The 22830-nt window shown below is 41.1% G+C and overlaps 1 protein-coding gene across 1 annotated transcript; it reads left to right on the forward strand.

Annotated features, from left to right (window-relative positions):
- Positions 1-1471: 1471 nt before the first annotated feature.
- On the forward strand, positions 1472-22734 carry STIL (STIL centriolar assembly protein). The gene is made up of 16 exons (XM_054073412.1): positions 1472-1643; positions 3823-3930; positions 5092-5207; positions 5319-5503; positions 6492-6739; positions 7482-7565; positions 7690-7776; positions 9423-9570; positions 10763-10872; positions 11687-11801; positions 12564-13619; positions 15334-15499; positions 16273-16498; positions 18400-18592; positions 19189-19442; positions 21253-22734. The coding sequence occupies exons 2-16, from the start codon at positions 3839-3841 to the stop codon at positions 22079-22081; spliced, it is 3909 nt and encodes a 1302-aa protein (XP_053929387.1). The 5' UTR covers positions 1472-1643; positions 3823-3838; the 3' UTR covers positions 22082-22734.
- The last annotated feature ends 96 nt before the right edge of the window (positions 22735-22830 follow it).

The raw sequence follows: 22830 nt of genomic DNA on the forward strand, positions 1-22830 counted from the left end.
TCTCTCAGCCTTGCTTCGTAGGAGAGGCGTTCCAGACATCGGATTGTTTTCATGGCCCTCCTCTGGATCCACTTTGACAGGTCCATGTCTCTTTTGTGCTGGGGAGCTCAGAGCTGCAAGTGGTACTCCAGGTGGGTCCTCAAAAAAGTGGAGAAAAGGGGGAGAATCAATGCTCTAAGACTTGGTTTGAAGTTTTAGAAAGCAACCATCCTTTATCAGCCTGGGCAACACGAGGACAGATCTACATCAATTGTGTGCAACAAGACAAAAGCTGGGGGCAGAATGTATCTTACAGGCGTATGGATAAATTTTCTCAGAAATCTTATGCATATTTATTACCTTCCAAGGACTAATTTTAATGCTCTTATGAACTTCTCAATGGTCAAAACTCTTGCTAATTTGAAGCTTTGGAGCCAGCTCTGCTTGACCTTGCATTTGAGATAGGGAAAGACTGCAAACAGAGGTGATTGCAGAAGAGACACCTGTTCAGTACAGATGATGATCACAAGATGTTACTGTCTTCAAAGAACGAACAATACCTGGAAAAACACTGCTTGGAAGAAAAAGTGCTATCAGAGGGACATTCTGTTTAACTTTCAAAAACCACAATTACTTAGATGAAACTTAACTCTACTCTATCTTAAATCAAATATATTCCACACTTTGTAACAATAACCACTTCTTGTGTCAGTGTGGGTTTACTTTGACACCCAAGTGAAGCCACCAGGGTGTTTCCTGCCATGAACAAGCCTTATGAGAAGCAGCTGAGGGAGCAGGGGCTTCTAAGTCTGGAGTAGAGAAGGCTGATACTGAAAACGGCAGCAAATAAGTCCTCTTAAGGCTCGTTTTGGAGTTTTAACAAGCGAGCATCCTTTATCAGGCCTGGGCCACACGAGGAGTGATTGCACCAATGTGTGCAGTGACGCCCCCGCGCTGCCATGGCAACGCCGCTGCACTACGCCTGCGCGCTACCGCCCCACCCACCTCCCCAACCGTTTCTCAGCCAGCGGGCGCCTTTAAAACCCCCTGCGCGCGCGCGCCGAGCTGATTCCCTTACCCGCGAGCTGCGATTGGCTGGCAGCGGTGGGGGGGGGAGCGTGAGGGCTGATGCGCTTTGATTGGTCGAGCGTTTCCCGCACCCTCGCGCCGATTGGCTGGCAGCGGGAGATGGGAGGAGCGTGATCGTGAGCTAGCTTTGATTGGTCGATCTGTTTCCCCCGCCCGCGTTCTGACTGGCTGACAGCAGGCAAGAAGGGCGGGTGCGCTTTGATTGGCCGATCTGTTTCCCCGCCAGAGCGCTGACTGGCTGGCTGCAGGCAGTGGGCGGGGCGAGAGCGAGCGTGCGCTTTGACTGGTCGAGCGTTTCGCTTTACAGGGCACTGATTGGCTGGCAGCGTATGGCAGGGGGCGGGACCTCGAGCGGCCGCGCGTTCTGATTGGCTGGCGGCAGTTGGCGGCGGGGAACGAGGCGGGCGGTGTGAGTTCAGAAGGCGCCGGAGCGGGGCGGGAGGGAGCGAGGCGGGCGCGGCCGCAGCGGCGGGAGGAGAGGCGGTTCTTGAGTGTCACCGGCTGCTCTCCTGCTGCCTCAGGGTACGCTGGCACAGCCCCCCCGGCCGCGGGGCGAGCAGGAGCACGGATTCCAGGTACCCGCTCCGCGCCTGAGGCCGCGCCGCCCCGTCGGAGGAGCCCCTGGGGTGGCTCTGAGGGGGAGCTGCGGGGGTCGGGTCTGATTCGCGCTTGCCAGCAACAGCGGGGCTTTAAAGGAGTTTCCCCATTTACAAGCTTAAATGAGGGCTTATTTTGGTGGGCGTTTAGTTTTTAACGGGAATCAGTGAATGTGCTCGGTTCTGGGCCCCTCGCTACAAGAAGGGTGTTGAGGCTCTGGAGCGTGTCCAGAGAAGAACAACGAAGCTGGTGAAGGGGCTGGAGAACAAGTGTTATGGGGAGCGTCTGAGGGAACTGGGGTTGTTAAGCCTGGAGAAGAGGAGCCCAAGGTGAGACCTTATTGTTCTCTGTAACTCCCTGAAAGGAGGTTGTAGAGAGGAGGGAGCTGGGCTCTTCTCCCAAGTGACAGGGGACAGGACAAGGGGGAATGGCCTCAAGCTCCGCCTGGGGAGGCTCAGACTGAGTATTAGAAAACAAATTTTCCACAGAAAGGGCCATCGCACCCTGGCAGAGGCTGCCCAGGGAGGGGGTGGGATCACCATCCCTGGAGGTATTTAAAAGACGGGTAGATGAGGTGCTCAGGGACGTGGTTTAGTGGCAGAGAGGAATGGTTGGACTCGATGATCCAAGAGGTCTTTTCCAACCTGGTGATTCTATAATTAGATTGAGAATTAACTCTGAGGTCCTGTAGAGAAGAACCTGGAGGTGCCGGTGGATAAGAAGCTGGGTATGAGCTGGCAGTGTGTGCTTGCAGCCCAGAAAGCCAAATATCCTGGGGCACATCAGAAGCGTGGCCAGCAGGGCGAGGGAGGGGATTCTGCCCCTCTATTCTGCTCTGGTGAGACTCCACCTGAAGTGCTGTGTCCAACTCTGGAGCTGTCGGCACAGGAGGAATGTGGACCTGTTGAAGTGAGTCCAGAGGAGGCCTCAAGGATGATCAGAAGGCTGGAGCACCTCCCCTGTGAAGAGAGGCTAAAGAAGTTGGGATTGTTCATCTCTGAGAAGAGAAGACTCTTTAGGAAACCTTATTGTGAACCTTTTAATACTTAAAGGGGGCTTATAAGAAAGATGGGGAAAACAGTTTAGCAGGGCCTGAAGCAATAGGACAACAGGTCATGGTTTTAAACTAAAAGAGAATTTTAAGCTAGATATTAGGAAGAAGTGTTCTACACTGAGGTTGGTGAAACACTCGCATAGGTTGCCCAGAGAGGTGGTGGATGCCTCATCACTGGAAACATTAGAGTTCAGGTTGGGTGGGTTTCTGAGCAACCTGCTCTGGTGGAAGATGCCCCTGCTTGATGCAGGAGGCTTGGACTAGAGGATCTTCATGGTCTTTTCCAACCCAAACCTTTCTATGATTTTGCGAACTGTTGCTGGGAACATGAGAGGTGGGCAAGGTGCTTAGGGGCTGCCTTAAAAACAGATGAAGTTCGTTCCTGGGAGCTTAAGGAAATGTAAAGGAAGAAGCTTGGCAAAGTTTGATGCTTCAGATACCTACAATGGAAGTTTGTGTTTCTTTCTTAAAAGGTGTTGACATATTTGCCTAATGATGTGGACCCTCAAATGTTTTGTCTTTTACTTGATATACTTCGTTTAGACAACTCTTAAACTGTAGTCCTGCTTGTATAATTAAGTTTACATGATTGCATACTAATTTCTTCAGGGTACTTCAAAATCGGAATGCAAATTTTGCACTGTGTTATTAGACTTCAGCCAAGGATTTATTTCATAAGTCTTCAAAGTTCAAGAGAATTTATTGCTGATTTTAAAAAGTGACTAATATAAGGTTTTTAGAAGCCAATCTAATACTAAGTTTGCTAAATCAAGATTTTCTGTGTGCTGAGTTACCTATCCAGAGCAGATTTCTTGAGCTGTATCTGCAAGCCTGTATTTTAGCCTACACAGCTTCCAAGATTGCATAAAGAAGCTGTCAGGTGGAAAAGCAGTGTTATGTTGACTTTGTAGCTCATATCCTTGACTACTTCATTGGCCAAAGTTTCTGCTTCATTGGCCTGGACTTGAAATGAAAAAGTACCAACAGCTTATGTATCTTATTTGTTGTTTTTCTTAGTGTTACACCTTTATTCTTACAAATAATGTTTGCAACTACTAAGCTTAATCCATTTTCCTTTCTTACTTCTGTGATCTTCTTCCCAGATTTGTTCCTGAAAGGATGGTCCCTTTCAGTTTCCCTCTGTCAAAGCGTGCGCTTTGGGATCCAGTCCCTATGGGTGATGTCATTGGCTCACACATCGCCTATTACAGGTATGAAAAACCTTTTTTAAGCTGCTAAAAATTAAAATAAATTAATAATGATATGATCCAGAGCCTCGCTTTATCTTTTGAGTCTAGTGTATCACAAAGAAATTATGCTCTTCTCTCTCCTTGCTATTTGTTCTCCATAGGAAAAAATGTTTCCCCTCTGATATTGGTTTGCTGGACTAGTCCAGTCAAAATATTCTTGTTGAGATGATCATACAGAGCATTCTGTGGAGCTGCTTGTCATAACCTGACTACCCTGAGGAACCCTATATTAATTAAGGGTCAGGCTGTCATGGACGGATGTGGGCTGGAACAATAACCAGATTCTTCCCTTGCCACTCCACTTCTGCCCAACTTTTTAAAGTGGCTGTACGTACAGTGAATTAAAAAAGGGTACCCACTGAGCTCCAGTAGATAAAGAATTAAACCGATCTAATATTGAGATTAATAATATATGTATGTTTTATTAAAAATCTAAATATTTGCTAAAAACTACTGTATGAGATCTAATATTTCTCATTATGTTCATATATTCATGGATTAAAGTACTCATAAAAACAATGATAATACAAGATAACACTCGCGATTGCCATTAAGGTAACTGGTAGTGTCATACAGTCAAGTATCCCTGACTGGGAGGGTGTGACCACACTGAGATTGTCAGCTAGTTCTGTCCTAACATCAGCTCTTATAAGATTGCTTTACCTATACACAATTACTAACAGCTGTGATCCAAAAACAGTTCCCCAGAAAGAATACCACAAACCACAGTTAAGCAGCACCATTCAGTGTTTTGGTGAGCAGAGCTCACTTTGGCAAAAGTGCTTGTGGTTTTGTGTCAGTGACATTTGTTGCAGCTAACCACCTGGTCTAGAGCTGCTGAGAAGAGGGAAGGGGTGGTCACTACACCACTCCAGTCAAAAAGTGGACTTATTGAAAATGAATATTTGGGGTGATACACAGAAAATGAGATAAAATTCCATTGACATTTTATACAGTGTTGTTAATTCCTACTTTTTTGTTGTTTAGGGCTTTAGAATTTCCATGTATTTTCTTCCTAAAGGACAAAAAGAATGTGGAAGTTATTGCAATATAATAAAAACTTTCAAAAAAAAACCATTAAAAATAATTTGGGGCTTAACCTTGCTTATTGTCTCTTTTTAGAAACCCAAAGTTATCTCTGATGGAAAAAACCTTGCGACTTGCCTATCGCCATGCTAAGCAGCATGAAAAGAAATTATTTTCGTGTTTTTTGCTTGGGACTCTTGCAGTAGATGAAGGTAATTTTAAACATCAGGTAGACAGGCTTTATTGGTTGGTTAAGCAAGTTGTTATCAAGGAGAGGCAGAGTTGTTGCTCTTGAACTCTAACTTTATTTATTTATTTTCAAGATGAGGAAAGCATAACGCTAACAATAGACCGCTTTGATCCTGGTCGAGAAGTTGCTGCTGGAATGGGCAAAATTCCAACTGCGTCCCTTCCTGGAGACTTTTTGATTCCATGTACGGTTAATGCCTGGAGATCTTCAGATAATATTACAGTGCACACTGCTGAAGATATCAGCTTGGCCTTCAAGGTAGGAAGCTCGTGGCAACTTTTGGGTCTCTCAAACCATTAACCGTCTTATAGGCAGGAGCCCTACTCACAGGGCTTTCCAGCTGTCATCAATTTCAAACATAAATAGCAAGACTATTTAATTTGTCATGTGAAATGAGCTGCTGAAGTGTCATTGAAAACTGTATTGGAAACTGTTAAAATCTGTTAGTCTTCACAGGTGTTGAAGGATTGCACAGAAATTACATAAGCCAGCCACCGTAGCAGGGTTCAATTCCAGGTTTCTTCTGCATCAATAAGCTGAGAAGAGATTCTTCTGTAACGTCATTGAGCTTGAGCTGGATGTCTCTGTCTGGCATGCATCATTTCCATAACAAATCCTTGGCTGAAATCTTGCTGTGTGACCAAAGTGTTTTAGCTGGTCTGACCACCAAAACCAGCAAGACAACAGTGATCGCAGCAAACTACTTAAACAAGAAAAAACAGCTTTTTCTTTCAAATCTGTCATGAATGAGTTGCGGTGTTTGTGTAATTGTTGATAAAAAGTGTTGCTAAGCAAATGACTTGGAAGAAAGCACGTAAAGCCTTTGTAGGTTAGTAGTTCTGGCTGAAATGTGTACCTGTTGCTTTTGTGTTCTGCTACAGGCATATAATCTAGTAAATACATCTTCCATTCCTGTAAATGTTTGCCTGAGTAGTTATGTGTATTTTATAGTACAAATAATGCTTACTTCAAACCTAAACTTTCTCATGACACTGCCTCCAGATGTTATAATACAAATTTCTTGAATGCAAGTAAGAAAGCTTTGACAGATCACCTTCAGCCTTCTAGTTGCCTCTTATTAACTTTTGTATAATTTAGCGTAACCACGGGCTTTTTAATACTTTGTGAAACAATAGCAAGATATGCATGGCTGAATTTCAAGTGTATTTTACATTATTCATTATATTCATTATAGCCATGAGCTTTGGTGGTGTATTTAATGTTTTTTTCTTTTCCTTGTTTCTAGGGTCTGCAGCACAGTCTGTGCAGTAAAGAATCGCTGGATCTTTCTAAACTGCTGACTGTTAGAGCTCACATTGTTTTTACAGAAAACCTGGACAATCTACATTTTAGTTTTCACTGGGCTTCTATTACCGCAGCAAATATCTTGGAATACACCCCTGTGAAGTCTGTCCCAATTATTCCCACAGCTCTAGCAAGAAATTTGACCAGTCATATGAATATTGCACAGGTTCAGGGAACTTACAAATGTGGGTGAGTAAAGGGTGACCTAAAGCAGGTACATAGGTGAGACCTCAACCAGTATTCTGATTTTTAGTAAGGTAATGAGCATAAAAATAACTTCTTGAACTTGGAAAAATGTAAAATGTTATAAACAAGAAACAGGAAATGGTGTGGGGCAAAAATATTAACTGATTCAGTAGGAGTTCCTCTTAATTTTGACCTCAGTAAAAGGATCTTCCTACTGGGGCAGGGGGACACACTGCTAACTAACATAATAAATGAACAGCATTCAGCTTTTTAAACAATATTAATACTTGCCCTAGAATGAAAATCAGGTGAATGTGAACCAAATCTTTTTCTGTTAATTGTCCTTATGAGATGGTATTGAGGAATTGTCATTCTGACTGATAACTAATTTAGTAGTGTGAACTAAGGCTAGATCAAGGAAAATATTTGAAGCAGCTAAATGTCTTTGTAGAGTGACCTTTTGAACGCCTCTATGAAAATTACTCTTCAAATTTAATATGACTTCTGGATTTGGTGTGAATACCATAACATAGAGCAAATTTTGTCTTTCGTAATTCTTTGATACACAGGGAATTGATCAGAAGCTGAGGAGTTGCTGTAAGTATGGAGGAAGAATGGTTTTGATTTTTTCGGAACTTTTTTCTTACAGTATTTTTTTAAACTTGTATTTGTCTCTCCATTATTTTTCTGAAACACTGCCTTCCAAATTATTGAGAAAACCCCCAACTTCTGCTTTTTTTTTCAGCTACCTTACTATGGACCAGACACGAAAATTGCTTTTGCTGCTTGAGTCTGATCCCAAGGCTTATGCTCTGCCATTAGTTGGAGTGTAAGTGCTTGGCTGTGTTTGTACAAATTGATATATGTATTGATTTAAGATGTATTTGAGGAATTGCATAGTGGGAACTTGGTGACGCAGCTGTCTCTAACTGAATATTTCTTCTTACTTGTAGTTGGCTGAGTGGAGTTGCTCATATCTACAGTCCTCAAGTCTGGGCCTGTTGCTTGCGATATTTATTCAGTTCTTCAATTCAAGAAAGGCAAGTCACTTTTATCTATAAAACATAGAAGCTATTGGCTGCCTAAAAATGTATTCCACAGGAATGCATGGCAACATGGGCTCTGCTCAAAGGTATTTGAGGGAATTCTGTGATTGATGTGTTACATAGGAGGTGAGGCCATCTGTTTTAATTGTTTTTTCTGGTTTTGACTTCTGCCTCAGTGATTTTTTTATGAGTGAAGTGTTAGAAAGCTGGGATGGTATTTCTAAGGCAGAAGAGGGTAACTGATAATGTGATTAGGATCACTGCATTTTAGTTAAAATAAGAGCCAGCAAGCAGGAAACCAGTTTTAATAGTGGTGGGGTTTTGGATTTGGTTTTGAACTTTTCTTGTGGATGTTTTCTTTGACATAGGCTTTCTCCCTGGTTGTATCTGATCAACATAGTGAAGCAAATTGATTTACAACTAATCATGTCTTCTTGTGACTTTCTGCTAAATATTCTGGTTTTATAGTTTTTGCATTCTGATTTTTTTTTTTTCATTTTGATGCTAGTAAATCCTCATTCTCTACGTCTTCTCACTTGTAACGTTTGCCAAGTTCTATTTATATGTAAACTGGGAGGAAGTTCAGGTGTCTATAGTTTAAAACTGCTCTTCAGGTAAATGAAACTTTAAAACGTGCTGTATGCATAAGAATTTCTTCTGTGGAACCACACTTGCTTTTAAATTATGAATTAAAAACACATTTGGTGAACAGATGTGCCTGTAATTACAGAATAGATTTTTTCCCCTTAACAAATTAAATATGCCCGAATACAGATAAGAGCCCAATTAGATTATTAGATAGGCAAGTTAGATTCTTAACTCTCATTAACTTTCACTGATTCAGTCTTGGAAGTGGATTAGGCAGATTTGGTGAACCATGCAAACAGAATTAACCTCTGCAGACTAACCGTTTAATCTGTGCATCACACATTTTTAACTCTTAAGATGTAAGTATATTTCAAAAGTTGTGTATGAATGCGTTTATTAAGCATATCAAGCGTCTTATTCCTACTGCTTTCTCTATCAGATATATTACTTAAAGAAAAAACAATGACAAATCCCTCACAAAGAAGCATGTTTCAAGTGCTGCAAAAGGAAAATTGTTCTGAAAGTAGTATTACCTTTTCCTGGAAATACACGTTATTTTCATTGTCTTTGATCTTTTGTGTTAAATGTTTACTATTGTTACTTCTCAACTTGTAGAAGAAACTTCAGTATAATTTTTCTTAAAACTGTTTGCTAATGAGCACTTTTTGAATGCTTAGGGCTAAGCGAAATGCCAAGTGTCTTTATAATACAGCTTCGTCTGAATTATGAAAAAACTCAAAATCACAATCTCCTTGTTACAGGCGTTTTCCTCTATGCTGTGACTGAAGTCTTCCAGTCTTCCATTTAAAGTACAAATGTTCCTAAAATTTTGAACTAGAAAGTATACGAATATTCCTATTTCTCTGCTTTGCTTTGATTCTTGCATGTGGCGTCAGTTGTAAGTTGCTCTGTCCATAGCTCAGTACCTCTCAAAATGCAGTGACTCACTAGTTTGTTAAACTGGTAGTTTTCTCAGCGTACGTACAGAGAAACTAAAGGCCTTCTTCCTGTTTCTGAAGGGTCTTTTTTAAGATGCATTTTTTTTGTTTTAGGGTTTTTTCAGAATCTGGGAGTTTTCTTATTGTGCTTTATTCATTGACACACAAGGAACCAGAGTTTTATGAGTGCGTCCCATGCAGTGGACAGACTGAACTAGCTTTTCAGATCTTAACTTGCAATGAGACCGTACATCTCTTCAAAGTAAGTGGTTTGGTTTCCTACTGCATCGGGGTATCTTAAAATTTGACTTCTGGCCTGAGTACTTACAGGAGAAGTCACTATAATGTGACCCAAATGGAACTGTACTGTTTGAATGTGATGTAGCTCCCTAAAGATACCTCTTTACCGTGTTTACTGTAAATTCGGTTTATTCCAAAGGCAGCAACTGCTGACTATTCTAATAGCATTAGGAACTTCTCTTTTAAAATGCAGTGTGCAGTGTTGGATTTGGTTAGCGCTTCTTAGTAGTGACTTTTTGGCTTTATGAACAGAGGTTCTGACTTCCTATAGCATTTGTTAATCTGGTGTGCAGTGTGCACTCTGAACCCATCTAATGACTGCTATGGATGATGCACATCGGTGCTCTCTGGAGAGCAGAGCTGGGTACTTGGGCTTTGCCTGAAGCTGAACGTGAAAGGGAATTCAGTGGTTACTAATCTGTAGGTCTCTTGCTGTGCTACAGTAACAAAGCAGGAACAATTTTATCTTAGTGCAAAGTGACTCTTTGAAAGAATTTGATGACACAATGTCTAGAAGATAAGTAATAAGGCTTGAGGAAATTCTAGGAAATCTGTTTCTTAAATGTTTTCCTATGCTGCTTGTACAGAACCTGGAGTTGGATTGATCATCTGCTCTGTAAATGCTCCTGTGCTGTAGCAGAGAAGCAGCTAGTGTAATGTGTGTCCTGTGCTGTTTACTCTTTTCTGTCTAATTAAATTTGCCTGTTCAGGGCTGCCTTCCACGTTTAACCTAGGTACAGGCTGGCTTTCTGAAGATGACAAGCCTCTAAGAGTAAGTTGTCTCCAGGACTTGCCCAGCTGTGTTGTGTGAAACAGCATAGGAACAGATGCTGTTTCCTATAGTGGTGAAGGCTTGTCAAAGAGTGTCTGAGCAGTTACAGTAAGGAAGCATCTGCTCATGGCTATAATTAGGCCAAAAACTTCAGAGCAGCAGGGGAAACAATGTTAAACAGGAAAGGAAGTTGCCTGCCGCCTTGTAGTGGTGAAAGAACTGAGAATTGAAAGTAGAGGACAAGAAGCAAATCATCAGATATAAACGTCCTTTAAACTACTTTTTGGGGAGGTTTTTTTTTTTTTTTTGAAATTTTCCTGCCAGCTCAGTGATTAACAGTTGAAAGTTTCACGCTTCACAAGTACAGAAAATTTCATTCCAGAACGTTGAAACTTCAGACAAGAGCCTTATCCAGTTTGAGTTGAGTGCAGAGAACCAAAACGCAGAAACTGAATTCTTCAGCAGAGTTTGCAAGAAACTCCCTTTCGGAAGGTAAATCTTTCAGGTGTCATTTATACACAGAAATTTAGTATTTACTGAATGAGGGATTTTGACCTCTGCTGTGCTATGTGTCAGTTTAGCTGTGCATACTGTGATCTTCTTGCATGAAGATCTGTGTATGTCCTTTTGTTTAGTCCTAGAGTTAATATTCTTCGAGTAAGATGGTCTGGCTATGTTCCAAGAGAAACTACTTATACTTCTACTCTTGGTACTGGTGGTTCTAATTTATACAGCAAATGTTACTAAAAAGGCTTCCTTACAGATGGAGCTCAGTTTGCTGTATTAAGCTTTCTGTGAGAGCTGTCCTTTGAAGCAAATCTCTAATTGAAATCTACTTAAGTTGGTAAAAATTCCTTTTTCCTGCCAGCTTTTCAGAGCAGCAAAAGCTGGATAGATTGAAACTTTTAAGAACCTTATTTATGCATCAAATCTTTATCTATGACTAAGATTGCCTTTATTTTCCTTTAAATGGTGTTACAATCTTTACTGTAGCACTCCCTGTCTTTCCAATTCAAATCAGTGCTTTGCTGTTGGAAGGTCACTTAAAAGGTGTGCATGTCTGAGGATGTAGGGAGCGAGGGTTACTGGCTTTTTCCTCAAAAGCAGCATTTGTATTTTCACTGATCTTGGAAGTATTTGCAGTGTCAACTCCCTAGCTAACCAGAGAAGAGGTGTACAGAAACTGCTTCTTGAAAAAATGATTCTCATATTGCACCGTAGATGGTATAGGGAAAAACGAAGATTCATGTTGCTGCTGCCAAATCTGACAAGCAAACATTTTTAGTTTGATTTATATTGATTTTAGTCCTCCCCAAGGATGTTCACCCAGCAAGTTGTCAGCAAGTGATCACGACTCTGGTGTAGAAGATGAGGATTTGTCCCCCAGACCAATTCCAAGTCCTCACCCACTGACCCAACAGGTAACTAAGTAAATAATTGTTCTAGGCATCTCAGTTGTGATGCTTGGAGCAGCAAAATTCATTGTGAGGAGACTGGAGAGTGTAAAGCTTCTGTTGAAGTGCTAGCAGGGGAAAACAGAACTGAAGAAGTGGACCAAGAATCCCAATTCCTACTGTAGTTAATGTACCTTTTATTCCAGGATTATAGACGCTTTAATTCCTGGATGTGCTGGGGTTTGAGAACAGAGACAGTAGGTTCTACTTTGGGAATCTTGCTGCTGTTAAATGAGAGAGCTGTGGTGTCTTAGGCAAAGATAGAGGCAGCAAACTTTGTTCTTTATTTCTGGGTAAATTAACTGAAGATCTGCTCTGTCTTTTTTTTTTTTTTACTGAAGTATATACAGGCCTTGAAATAACAGGCCTTGTACAGAATACCTCTAGAAGGACGTGACAGTTGTGATGATGTTTCACACTTATTGAAGGGGAAAGATGATACAATGAAATGCGCTCCAGGATAACATGGAGTATTCATTTGGTAGTTGGCTATTATGCCATATGAAAGCAATTTTGTCTTCAAAGTATGATCCTAGATATCTTGCTGCTTTTTCCATAGCTGGGTTCTCCAGTCTTTAGAAAGCTGTTCAATATGTCATTAGTTTGGAGCTGGTAATGGTCATGTACTGTTTTCAAATGAAAATGTTTTCTTTGAAATTCTGCCTCTGAAGGGCTGAAAGACAATATTTTCAAATTATCTTAAACTTACTTGTGTAATTGTCCCTTCAGGTTACCAAGATCTTTCCTTCAGTTCCTGAACTGTCTCTTGTTTTGGATGGCAGTTTCATAGAATCAGGACAATTACCCAAGCCTATGGGGATTTCAAATGCTAAAAGTCTACCCTCGGCGCTACATCAGCCTATTAATAAGAAATGGTGCTTGGGATCCACATATTATCCCACCCAGCACTCTGAAGACAAGCAAAACTATTCTGCTAATATGGGAGATCCCTCTTTGAGGCAATTACCCAACCATTTAAACCAGAAAATTCCAACCTCAAGGCCTTCTAGAGGAAACCAACCTCTAGCACAGCAACAGGTACACTGTAAGAAATCTTGCCTTCAATCAAGAAAAAGTTCTGGATCTTCTTCTTCAACCCCTTGTAGCGGGCCTTCCCCAGACACGTCTGTGCATCACCCCAGAAAGCCATCAGAAAGGCCTATATTAAATCCTGATGGAGTTGCACAGCAGGGAGAGAATCCAGTCAGAAGATCATCAATACCCAGTTCCAAGCAGCTTCCTGCTGTTACGCAGCCAGTCCTCTACACTTCTGCTTTTTCACCACAGAGCTGCGGAAGACCACCAGACCTGCCGGGGCCAGTTCAAGTGCCAGCTTGCTGTCCAGCCAGCGCATGCAGCTGTCAGTTTCCTGCTCCTGTCCATTATAATCCGATAAACTCATGGCATGGAGTTGGTAAGATGAGCCCTAAACATGGAGCAGAAATCCAGTCAGAGGTGGCGCAACAGAATCCACGTGCAATGCTCCACCAAAATATCATTTGTCGAAATGTTTGCTGCAATCCAGAATATACCACAAGCAGCCCTATAAGCATGGGATGTCATGGGAAAATGGGGAGCTGTTCTCTTGACAATAGCTTATCGCCTGGAGTAAGGCTTCATCCAAGTGCAAGCCCCTCCGGTCTGCAGTGTTGTGCAGCCCATTCACCGTGTCTGAACGCGCCTGCTTCTAAATCAGGATCGGATAATGGAATGATGGGATTATCTGCAGATGCATACCGGGTTCTCACAGAACAAGATAGACAACTCAAATTACTTCAAGCTCAGGTTTGTGCTAATGGCTGCTTTGTCCTCTGTCCTCTTAGTAATTATGCTTTGATAGTTCCTCTGTCAAAGGAATTAACTTACCTGATGTCTGTCCTTCTTGGAACAAGAGCGCCTGTCATATCAGGTCCAGTTTGGAAGTGCAGGAAGGTCGTGATTAGCTTTGATAATTGGTGTCCCTTAAAACAAATTAATACTACTTTACTATTCAGAGAAGAGAAGACTCTGGGGAGACCTTAGAGTGGCCTTCCAGTACCTGAAGGGGGCCTACAAGATAGCTAGAGAGGGACTTTTTATGAGGGCATGGAGTGATAGGGTGAGGGGGAATGGCTTTAAATTGTAAGGGGGAAGATTTAGATTGGACATTAGGAAGAAATTCTTTAACATCATCAAGGAGCTCTTCAGTATGAGGGTGGTGAGACACTAGAACTTGTTGCCGAGGGAATTAATGAATGCCCCATCCCTGGAAGTGTTCCAAGGCAGAGTTGGATGGGGCCTTGAACAGCCTGGTGTAGTGGAAGGTGTCCCTGCCCATTGCAGAGGGTTGGAACTGGATGATTTTTAAGATCTCTTCTAACCCAAACCATTCCATGATTCTATGAAGACTCCTGATTAGATTTAGATTTGTTTTTATCATGTTTCCATAACATGGAGGTTTCCCTTTTAGTAGATTTTGTGGTGCATGCCATTGTGCCTTCTATATGAATGCTTTTGTACATATATATATATGTACAAAAAAAAAAGTAGTGCATGGGCTAGAGACTTTGGAATTGTTGTAAGTGTAGAGGTGAAGCGCAGAACGTTCTCATGTGTTGCTTTGCCCACTTTCAAGCCTGCAGCTTCCCAGACTATTGAGGCTGTTGCTTAGGAAACTTCAGTTGTCTGTTTGCAGTGAGCTAGCAGGATTCATCGGGTGCTTCTTGCTGGGCTGAAAAGTTGAGCTTTACTGATCTCCCCAAGTTCTGTTTTGATACCAGGTTACATTCCTTCAAAATCAGCCTCTTGAGTTACACTGTTGGCCCTGTGTTTTACCAAGTATGGTTTGGGGCTGAAGAGACAGTCCAAATTTTGCTGCTAGTGATGAATGACAGGAGTAGGAATAGGAGTGTTCACATACACTACCCATTTTTCTTGCTTAAACTAGAGAACTCAAAAGCAGAATTTATGCACAAGGGAGGAAAACCTTTCCTGGTTGCATAAATGCAGCCCTCACTGTTATGATATTTCTCCGTGGAGCTGTGAACTAATTGGTAAACAGGATGGATGCCAACACTAGAGTGAAGATTGTCTGTGTAGCCTTAATTTTATCATTTAGGTTCATAGTTTTGTAATTAATACAAAGTTGGTTTAGCAGGGTGTAGGGATAGTTAGCCTATAAACGCTTGGCTGGTAGGTCGGTAATAGGCTTTGTACATGAATGAAAGGGACAGAGAATACTTCCAGCAAGTATAGTGCAAATAAGCTTTACTCAAGTTGTCTTGCTGTAGTTCTGCCAGCGTGCTTAAAACCTCTTCTTTGCTAGCTCTGCCAACACCAAAATTGATGTTTTGATTTATGCTGCATGCACTGCTGAGAACTGGAAGGTTATCAGACTCCTGTGGCAATGCAGCTTGGGTTTGAATCCAGATCTTAGAGGAGCCCAATTTGGTAATTCTCTTTTGCCTATTATACTTCATATTTTATTGTACAAATTATAACATTATGATAACCGTTACAGATCCAACGCCTGCTGGAAGCACAGGCTCGCCAGGCTTGTTCCTCCGAACCAGCTGCAGCAATCCACGCTCTGCAGCCTGAAAAGCAAGGGGACCTTGTTTCTATGGAAACACAGCCCTCACCAGGTTCGCACATGAGGAAAAGTGTGAGCATTGCTGTGAGCACAGGTAACGCTTTAGTCTTCAAAAATAGACTGGCATTGCCTTTTCTGGATGTTTCTGTGATTTGTTTGGGTATGGAGGGAATGTTTTTCAGAATTGCTGAGTGTATGCAAATATGCACGGAGATATAAAATCCAGCTGAGTTCTCTAGGTGTTATTTGCAAGTTTAAGCTGAAGTTACTTCTGTGTTTGGGCTGCAGTGGCAGTGATTGCCATCCCTGGAAGAATTATTTTTCCAATAGCTTTAGCAAGGCATTCTATTTTAAATTGTGCCTTACTGAAAGACAAAAAAATCCACATCTCATTAATTAATACACTGTTTTGAAAAGTAATTGTTCTATCTCACTGGTGTTCTATTAAAGATATTATTGATGGATTTTTTTGCAAGTTGTGCATTTACATGCATGGAGACGAGACTATTCGTTTTAGTTTTAGCAAATTATGCAGCTGTGATTGTAAGGTTACATATTAATGTATTGTTTCCTGTTAAATACATGGAAATATTGTGGTTAGTGTGGAGGAAATTTTCAAACTGGCTCAAGGTCAATGCATTAAAATGCTTTAATACAACCATTTATTTTCATCAATCATGCTTTGGAAGAAACGAGGACTCAAATAAGTTTTGGCAACTCTTGGCTGCTCTAAACCCTAAATCACTTCTTGAATGGTGGCAAAAAAATGGATGTGAAGAAATGATTCCTCTAGCTTTATAAAGCCAGAGAGTCTCAGAAGATAGCGATGACTTTCCTCAAACAGCCAAATCTCTAATTCTCTTCTAGGTGCTAGCTTATTTTGGAATACAGCCTCAGAAAAACAAGACGAGTCCTTACCACGAGGAAAAAAAGAGGATGAAGAGATTTCTAAGGAAGACATAAGCATTTCAATTAACGCTGAACAAGATGCAAGTAATACAAGTATTGCTTCTTCCTTAAAGGTGGTTGACATACCTAGTTTTGTAGACAGTATTCATCTTGTGGAAGAAGGAACTAATCAGAACACTCTCCAGTAAGTAACCAGAAATACATTGTGTTCACATAATAAGCTGATTGCGTTTCATAAGTTACTACTTCCGTAATGTATTTTTTAGGAATTATAGTCACCTAACTTCAGTTGTTGTGTTCTTTCCTTCCTTTGTTCTTTAATTAGCCTTCAGATTGTACAGCTCACTGAAACACTGTTGCATTTAGAGTCTGCATTTATCAGTCACGGACATTTGGCTACCCTACCTATCAGCAGCAGCTGATGGTAAAAGCCTTTAACTTGGAAAAGCATGTACAGTGCTGGCAGCATTCCCTTTCTTACCTTAAATCCTGAGGGGGAAAGGTGACGTTGCTGTAGTCAGTTGTTTTGCTAGTGGCTTTTCTCTGTCGGTGTTCAGAACCGTTTCAGTTCTGAAGGGCTTAAGACTGTTCCCTGAATTTCTCTACATTTTATATCCAATTACTTTGTGTAGTGAATGCAGCTTCACTGATGTTAACTTAATTATGTTTAAGCTCAGATTCTTTATGGTGCCATCACTAACCTCAGACTAATTTGGGAAGTGATTTTTTTAAATATTTGTAATTATCTATATGGATGTTATTTTTACACAGGGAACAGCTCAGCAATTTAGCATTTAACGATCTAATATTTTCTAAGTATAAAAAGCCAAAGGAGAAGGAAAACCCTTCCAGTTAAATTAGGTTTCTAAAATAATCGTATTGGGAAAGATAATTAAGCTATAACTTAAGTATTCATGGTCCTTGATTAAAGTATTATCTGTAAGCAGGTACTGCAACCAAAAATGTTACAAATTTAAATAAATCTTTAACATTTTTTTAATTAGGAAGATGCCATCTTAAGGTTCTCCTCAACTTGGATTCATAAACTTGTAAAATAGCGGTATGAGTATCTTATAGTAAGACTGTAGAGCATCACCCAGATTTCATTGAGGGAAGGGAAACAATTTTGGGAATGATGAATAATTGCTAGTGTAACAGTAACTGATAACCTACATTGACTATCTAGTATGCCACATGATTTAAATCTTATCGCTTTCAACACAGGCAATTGATCAGTTGAGTTCTGAAATTCCCTTATCTTACACTTGTCTCCTGAGGAGGAACAGGAAGGGGGAGGAGGAGCGCTTGGGGATCTTCTTGGGATGATAGTACTGTTGATATGTCTGGCCTGAAAAGGTTTCTGTGATGCACACAGCAGCCGCTAGCTGAAGGGAATGCAGAGCATCGCGTTGTAACTCATTCTGGAATATTTACCTTTTTTATCTGGAAATGTCAGTGTAGATTATGGTTCCTCTTTCGCATCTGCTATTGATAAATATTTCAGCCTGTTGTTTGTTCTCAGTTCATGATACTCAGCGTGTGTTGTGTGTGTACCTGTTACAGTGTCTTTGAGAATCTTTAAAAGCGCTTTTAAACTACCGCAGGAATCTCCTTATCAGTTATTCACACTCGTAAAAGCAGGTTTTTTTAATAAATCATGTTTCAAAACACATGGAAGATGCATTACTCCTAAATGCTTTTAAATGTCCATAAAAATGCTGAAAACATAAGATAGACTCCAAATTGTTAGTAACTTTAATTTCATTTGCTTTAAGGTTAAGTCATAGAGTGTCATTGAGTTTTGACTAGTTCGTAGAAGCCATTGCCATTTTCAAATCATCTACTGAAAAACTAGTCGGGCTGTTGTAGTTTCATGTTGCAGGGTGTATTTCCTTAGTCCTCAAATGACTCTTGAAGCTGTAGAAAGGAGCAAAGCCTCAAGCAGAGGACAACCAATAATTGTTAGGATCTGTTCCCCGTACTCTGTTTTATTCTCCTCTTCTGCTGTTCATGAAAAGGCAAGGTACCTGTAGCGATACTTGTGCTTTCTGTTTCAAGAAAATATCTTTCTCCTTTCTCTTTCAGAAATGGAAACGTTTCCCAAGCACTTGCTCACAATTCATCCTCGGAAGAAAGTATTAGCGTGTCTTTCCGGAAAGAACCAACAGAGGGAGCCAGCAACCACGTGGTGGTAACAAGTGAGCAAAACTCAGAGCCACCCGCCTCGCTGCTGCCTCGGCATCCCTCAGAGGATCAGAAGCTTTACCAGGACTTACTGGTAATTCATGTAAATCTGATATTCTGCACTGTACGCAACAGTCAAAACAGGCACTACTGAAGTTGTAATGTGGTATTGGCATGAATGAAAATTGTGTGTGGATTTCAAGTTCACGCGTTATGCTCTACAGAAAAGTTCCAAGTTTGTGGTTCTTCATTTTTTAAGATTTCAGTGGTTATTCTGTACCTCACTCTTCCATGTATTCATAGAATACTGTCTAAGAAATAATTCTTCAGTTCAAAGATTATGTCAGTTGATAACTTCCTTAATTAGTACCCTTTAAAACAGCACAGCATTTTGCCTTCAATTCCTTTAAAGGGAACATACTGATATTCTTCAAGATTAAAGTATGTGATGTGTTTAAATTCAGAACAGACTCTTATAGAAGGCTTGAAATGTGAGATATTCTGGTGTTCAACTATACTGCTGTGAGTTTATGCAAATCTGAATTTGGTATCTTGTGTCAGAATAGACTCTTAACCTATCTACTTGTATTTTAAGTTGCATAAGGATAAACCAGTACTCTGGGGTGTGACAATTCCTGCATGTCATGATGTTTTTGCCTGTCGTCTCTCCCCTGCTCCCTTTTTCTGTAGGGCCAAGTAAACCACCTCTTAAAGTCCTCGGAAGAGCGAGATCACTTGCCTGTAAAATCAGGATTTGTGACTGATGGTGGTCCTAAGTACCAGGATGTTGAGGCTACACCAGATATGGCTTCAGAAGCTCACGTGGAAGTGGCGGATAAAGAGAGTGTGATTAGTGCTACACTCAAACAACTCAAGAGTCTTGGAGTGACAATTGACTCACCTGGCAAAATGAAGGAAAACACACACAAAGTAGAAAATGCCAGGTAAAATACTGGTTGGGTGTGAGCAGTAATTTGTAGATCTAGCCAAAAGTGAAGATTGGCTCGGGGAGCAAAGAGAAGAGAATGTGTTCACTGCCACTGGGGATTTGTTTGGCAACTTGATCCACATTTCCTTCAAACATGAAACGCTGGCTCATGCTATGGGTATTTCGGATAGGTTTAAGAGCTCTGCTAGCAAAACTGAGATTATTTAAATATAACACAAGTAGCTCTGGCTGTTAGAGCATTTGGCGATTCTTAAAGTATTGTGCATGCAGTAACACACAACTCCGTAGAATAAGAAGGAAGCTGCTCAAGTAATTTCAGTCCTTTGGGCTGTGTAAAAGTATTAGAGAAACACTGGACTTGGGAGGCTGAATGCTAAGCAGCTATATATTTTGTTGCTGCTGCTTAACCTTTGTTTTGCACTTCACCAGTGTAAGTGAAATTGTTCTTATGGCTTTGGTAAATAATCAAACCTGGTTCTGTCCTGGTCGCTTGTTATTATGAGTGCTTTGACTTGAAACAGGGAAGCTGCGGTGGCTGGGGAGGGAAACAGCTTTGATGAAACAGGAGGAGAAGCAGAAATAATTTCTGAAGAAGGTGTTTGAGGCACAGAAGTTTACTTATGTAGCTGCTTAGGTGTAGGCTGATTGCCTGGTACAGCTTCACCTTCATCCTCATGGTCTCGATGCTAGGATATGACTGTTAGGTTAACAAAAAAATATAGCCATCTCCTCATTAATCTTCTTCTCAGCTATGTATCAAAACCTGTTTCCAGTCATACCATTTCTAAGAGGTCAGTTGTTCAGGTTTTTTTAATATCTAAGCTACCTTCCTGGCTGGAGAGTCTGTCAGTGTTCTTTTAATGTCAATAATATGCTAATGAGTGAAGTCATAAGGCAAAACTAGAATTCTTGGGGTGTTTTCTTTAAAACTTGTGAGCAGGGTGGGATTCTTCCTTCTGCCACTTTGATAACTGATAAACAATTCTGAGAAAAGATCTACAACTTGATAGAGGGAAAAAAGAGACAACAGTGAAACTCCATAGCGTAATTAGTGGTTGTTCATCTGGGCCAGGAGTTTACTCTCCTTCAGCAAACTTTGGAATCAAGGACTATGGGTTTATGAATTAGTAAGACACATGTACTAAATGCACTGGTTTATAACCACTGCCAGTGTACCAGAGTGTGTCCTTTCAGTCTTTAAACACCTGCTGCATACAAGAAGTTGGTGTACCAAGCAATAGAGTGTAGGAGCTTTTCCCTTATTGAAGAATGCCTTCAAAACCTAGAGCCTTCCAGGCTTCTGGGAACGGGTGGGAGTTTCTGTAAGAACCCTGGAATTGACATGCATTGGGAAAAAGGAGATGTTCTTGGTCTCTGTCATTTGGCCTGTACCTTCTGTCTAGAAATACATTTGGGTTTGGTGTCAACATCTGAAGTCTTAGGATTAAAGACATGTAATGTCGCGTTCACTAGTGAGAACAGACCAAGAGCTCAAACCTGCTTTAGAAACAAAAGCCAGCTCTGAAACCTGCTAGAGGTGAGCTCTTCTTTGTTTGAGGGTTCGGGTTAGTATTGAATCATCGATTCTCTAACACGGTATTTGGATACTGTCAGTGTAAGGAGCTGGAGCTAAGCCTTTTAGTATGGGCAGAAAGTATGATCTCGGCACTGAACAGCCTGTGAGCTGTGGTGGTCAGAAGGAAGGAGGAATCGGTACAGCAAGCAAACTGAAATTATCAAATTGTATTGTGAAATGCATACTTTTCCTTGTAGTGCTAAACTAACTTCTTGATACTTTATTTCAGCATCTTAGCGTGCATAAATCCTGAAGCGGTGGTTCCTGGACTAAATTATATGTCGTTTGCCAATGTCAGCATGTGTGGCTTAACTGCTAACGTTGTTGATCTGAGCATGGAAGCAAACGCTATAGCACTCAAGTATCTCAGTGAAAATCAGTTATCTCGACTTTCTCTCAGTCGCTCAGGCCAAAATCCTCCTGCAGATTTCTCTTTCCAAGACATCTTGCATACAAATACGGACAAGAGCATGGTGGGTCTTAGCTTAATTTCACCAAACAACATGTCCTTTGCAACCAAGAAGTACATGAAGCGATATGGGCTGATACAGGGCAATGACAGTAGTGAAGACGAGGAGGAACCGCAAGTTCGAGATGGCAGTTCTGGCACTGTCAAAAGCGAAAGCGTGCTGGACAAAAACTGTACCCCTTTGTTGGATGGCTTCAACCACTGGAGTGAATTATCCAAAAGGATTGATGGACAGCTTCCCATTCATCTAGAAAGTCACAGCAGAGAGTTGACGACTAATGCTTCTCCACCGGAATTAAACAATCCTGTGTTAAGAAACATTACAAATGACGTTTTTCCTCCCAGAACAGATCAAGGAGGTGAAAACTCAGTTCAGATTTTAAAGGATTTAAAATCAAAACCCAAATTGTTACCTGGGAGGGTTGAATTCACTGAACAACCTGGCAGGAAAGACGAAGGACATATTCAGGTCTTCCCTGAAAACCCGCATACTCCAACCCTTGAAACATTAAACCAGTCGAACAGCATGAATTCTGTTGGCACCATTCTTGATGTGAAACAGCTCAGGCAGTTGCCGAAGTTGTTCTGAACATCCCCCGAGGTGACTGGCAACCACTATTTCAGCTGAGAGGGACCCCTCTGTAAAAGACTGCAGGAAACCAAGGATTAAGCCATCTTTGAAGAGGTCGCTTTTTTGTAGCAACATAAAACTTGCAGAACTGAGCTGTCGGCCCAGGTTGGGGACAGTCGCCTCTAAATGCCTGGTTGAGTCAGTGCTGAGCAGCATTGATGTGTGCACTTTTGTTTACAGTCAGGCATGATTTTAAAGTGAAAGAAATGAGCCCTAGATGTACTCTTAATACACTTTTAACAACAACAATGCTTATTTAAATGTTCTTTTGACTCTCTTAAAACACTGACTTTTACATGTTCTTGCCATCTGTGAGCCATTGCTGCGGTGTGTGGCAGAGCAGGGGTAACAGAGCTAAAGCACTAATTTCTAGACATTTGCTGAAATGCTTGGGTTACAGCGTGTGGGGTTGTCTGGTGGGAAGGGAAATATAACTGTGCCTTTACTTTGCATAAAATTATTTTGAATTCAGCCAGAATGGCACATGTAACTTTGTGTCATGAAATCTTGGAAGGAAATTGGAAAAACTAGCACTTTTTAAACTTTTGTGATTTTATTTTTTTCTGAATGAATGTTTTCTATTTATTTAAGTACATGTTGCTCATAAAGGTCAAAGGTTGCATTAAACAAAAAAAAACTTCAGTTGTGCCTGTAGCCTTTATTTAAGCCCTTCCCAAGCGCTGTTTAGGATGGCTAACTGGAAGCGT

This window comes from Cuculus canorus, chromosome 8 (genome assembly GCF_017976375.1).
Source record: "Cuculus canorus isolate bCucCan1 chromosome 8, bCucCan1.pri, whole genome shotgun sequence".
Lineage (NCBI taxonomy): Eukaryota > Metazoa > Chordata > Aves > Cuculiformes > Cuculidae > Cuculus > Cuculus canorus.

Bases quoted from the DNA above. Each gene is read 5' to 3' on its own strand.
- STIL (XM_054073412.1), top strand. From the start codon at position 3,839: ATGGTCCCTTTCAGTTTCCCTCTGTCAAAGCGTGCGCTTTGGGATCCA. The intron at 5,208-5,318 runs GTAATTTTAAAC...TTTATTTTCAAG, and splicing joins GACTCTTGCAGTAGATGAAG to ATGAGGAAAGCATAACGCTA. The intron at 18,593-19,188 runs GTAATTCATGTA...CTTTTTCTGTAG, and splicing joins AGCTTTACCAGGACTTACTG to GGCCAAGTAAACCACCTCTT.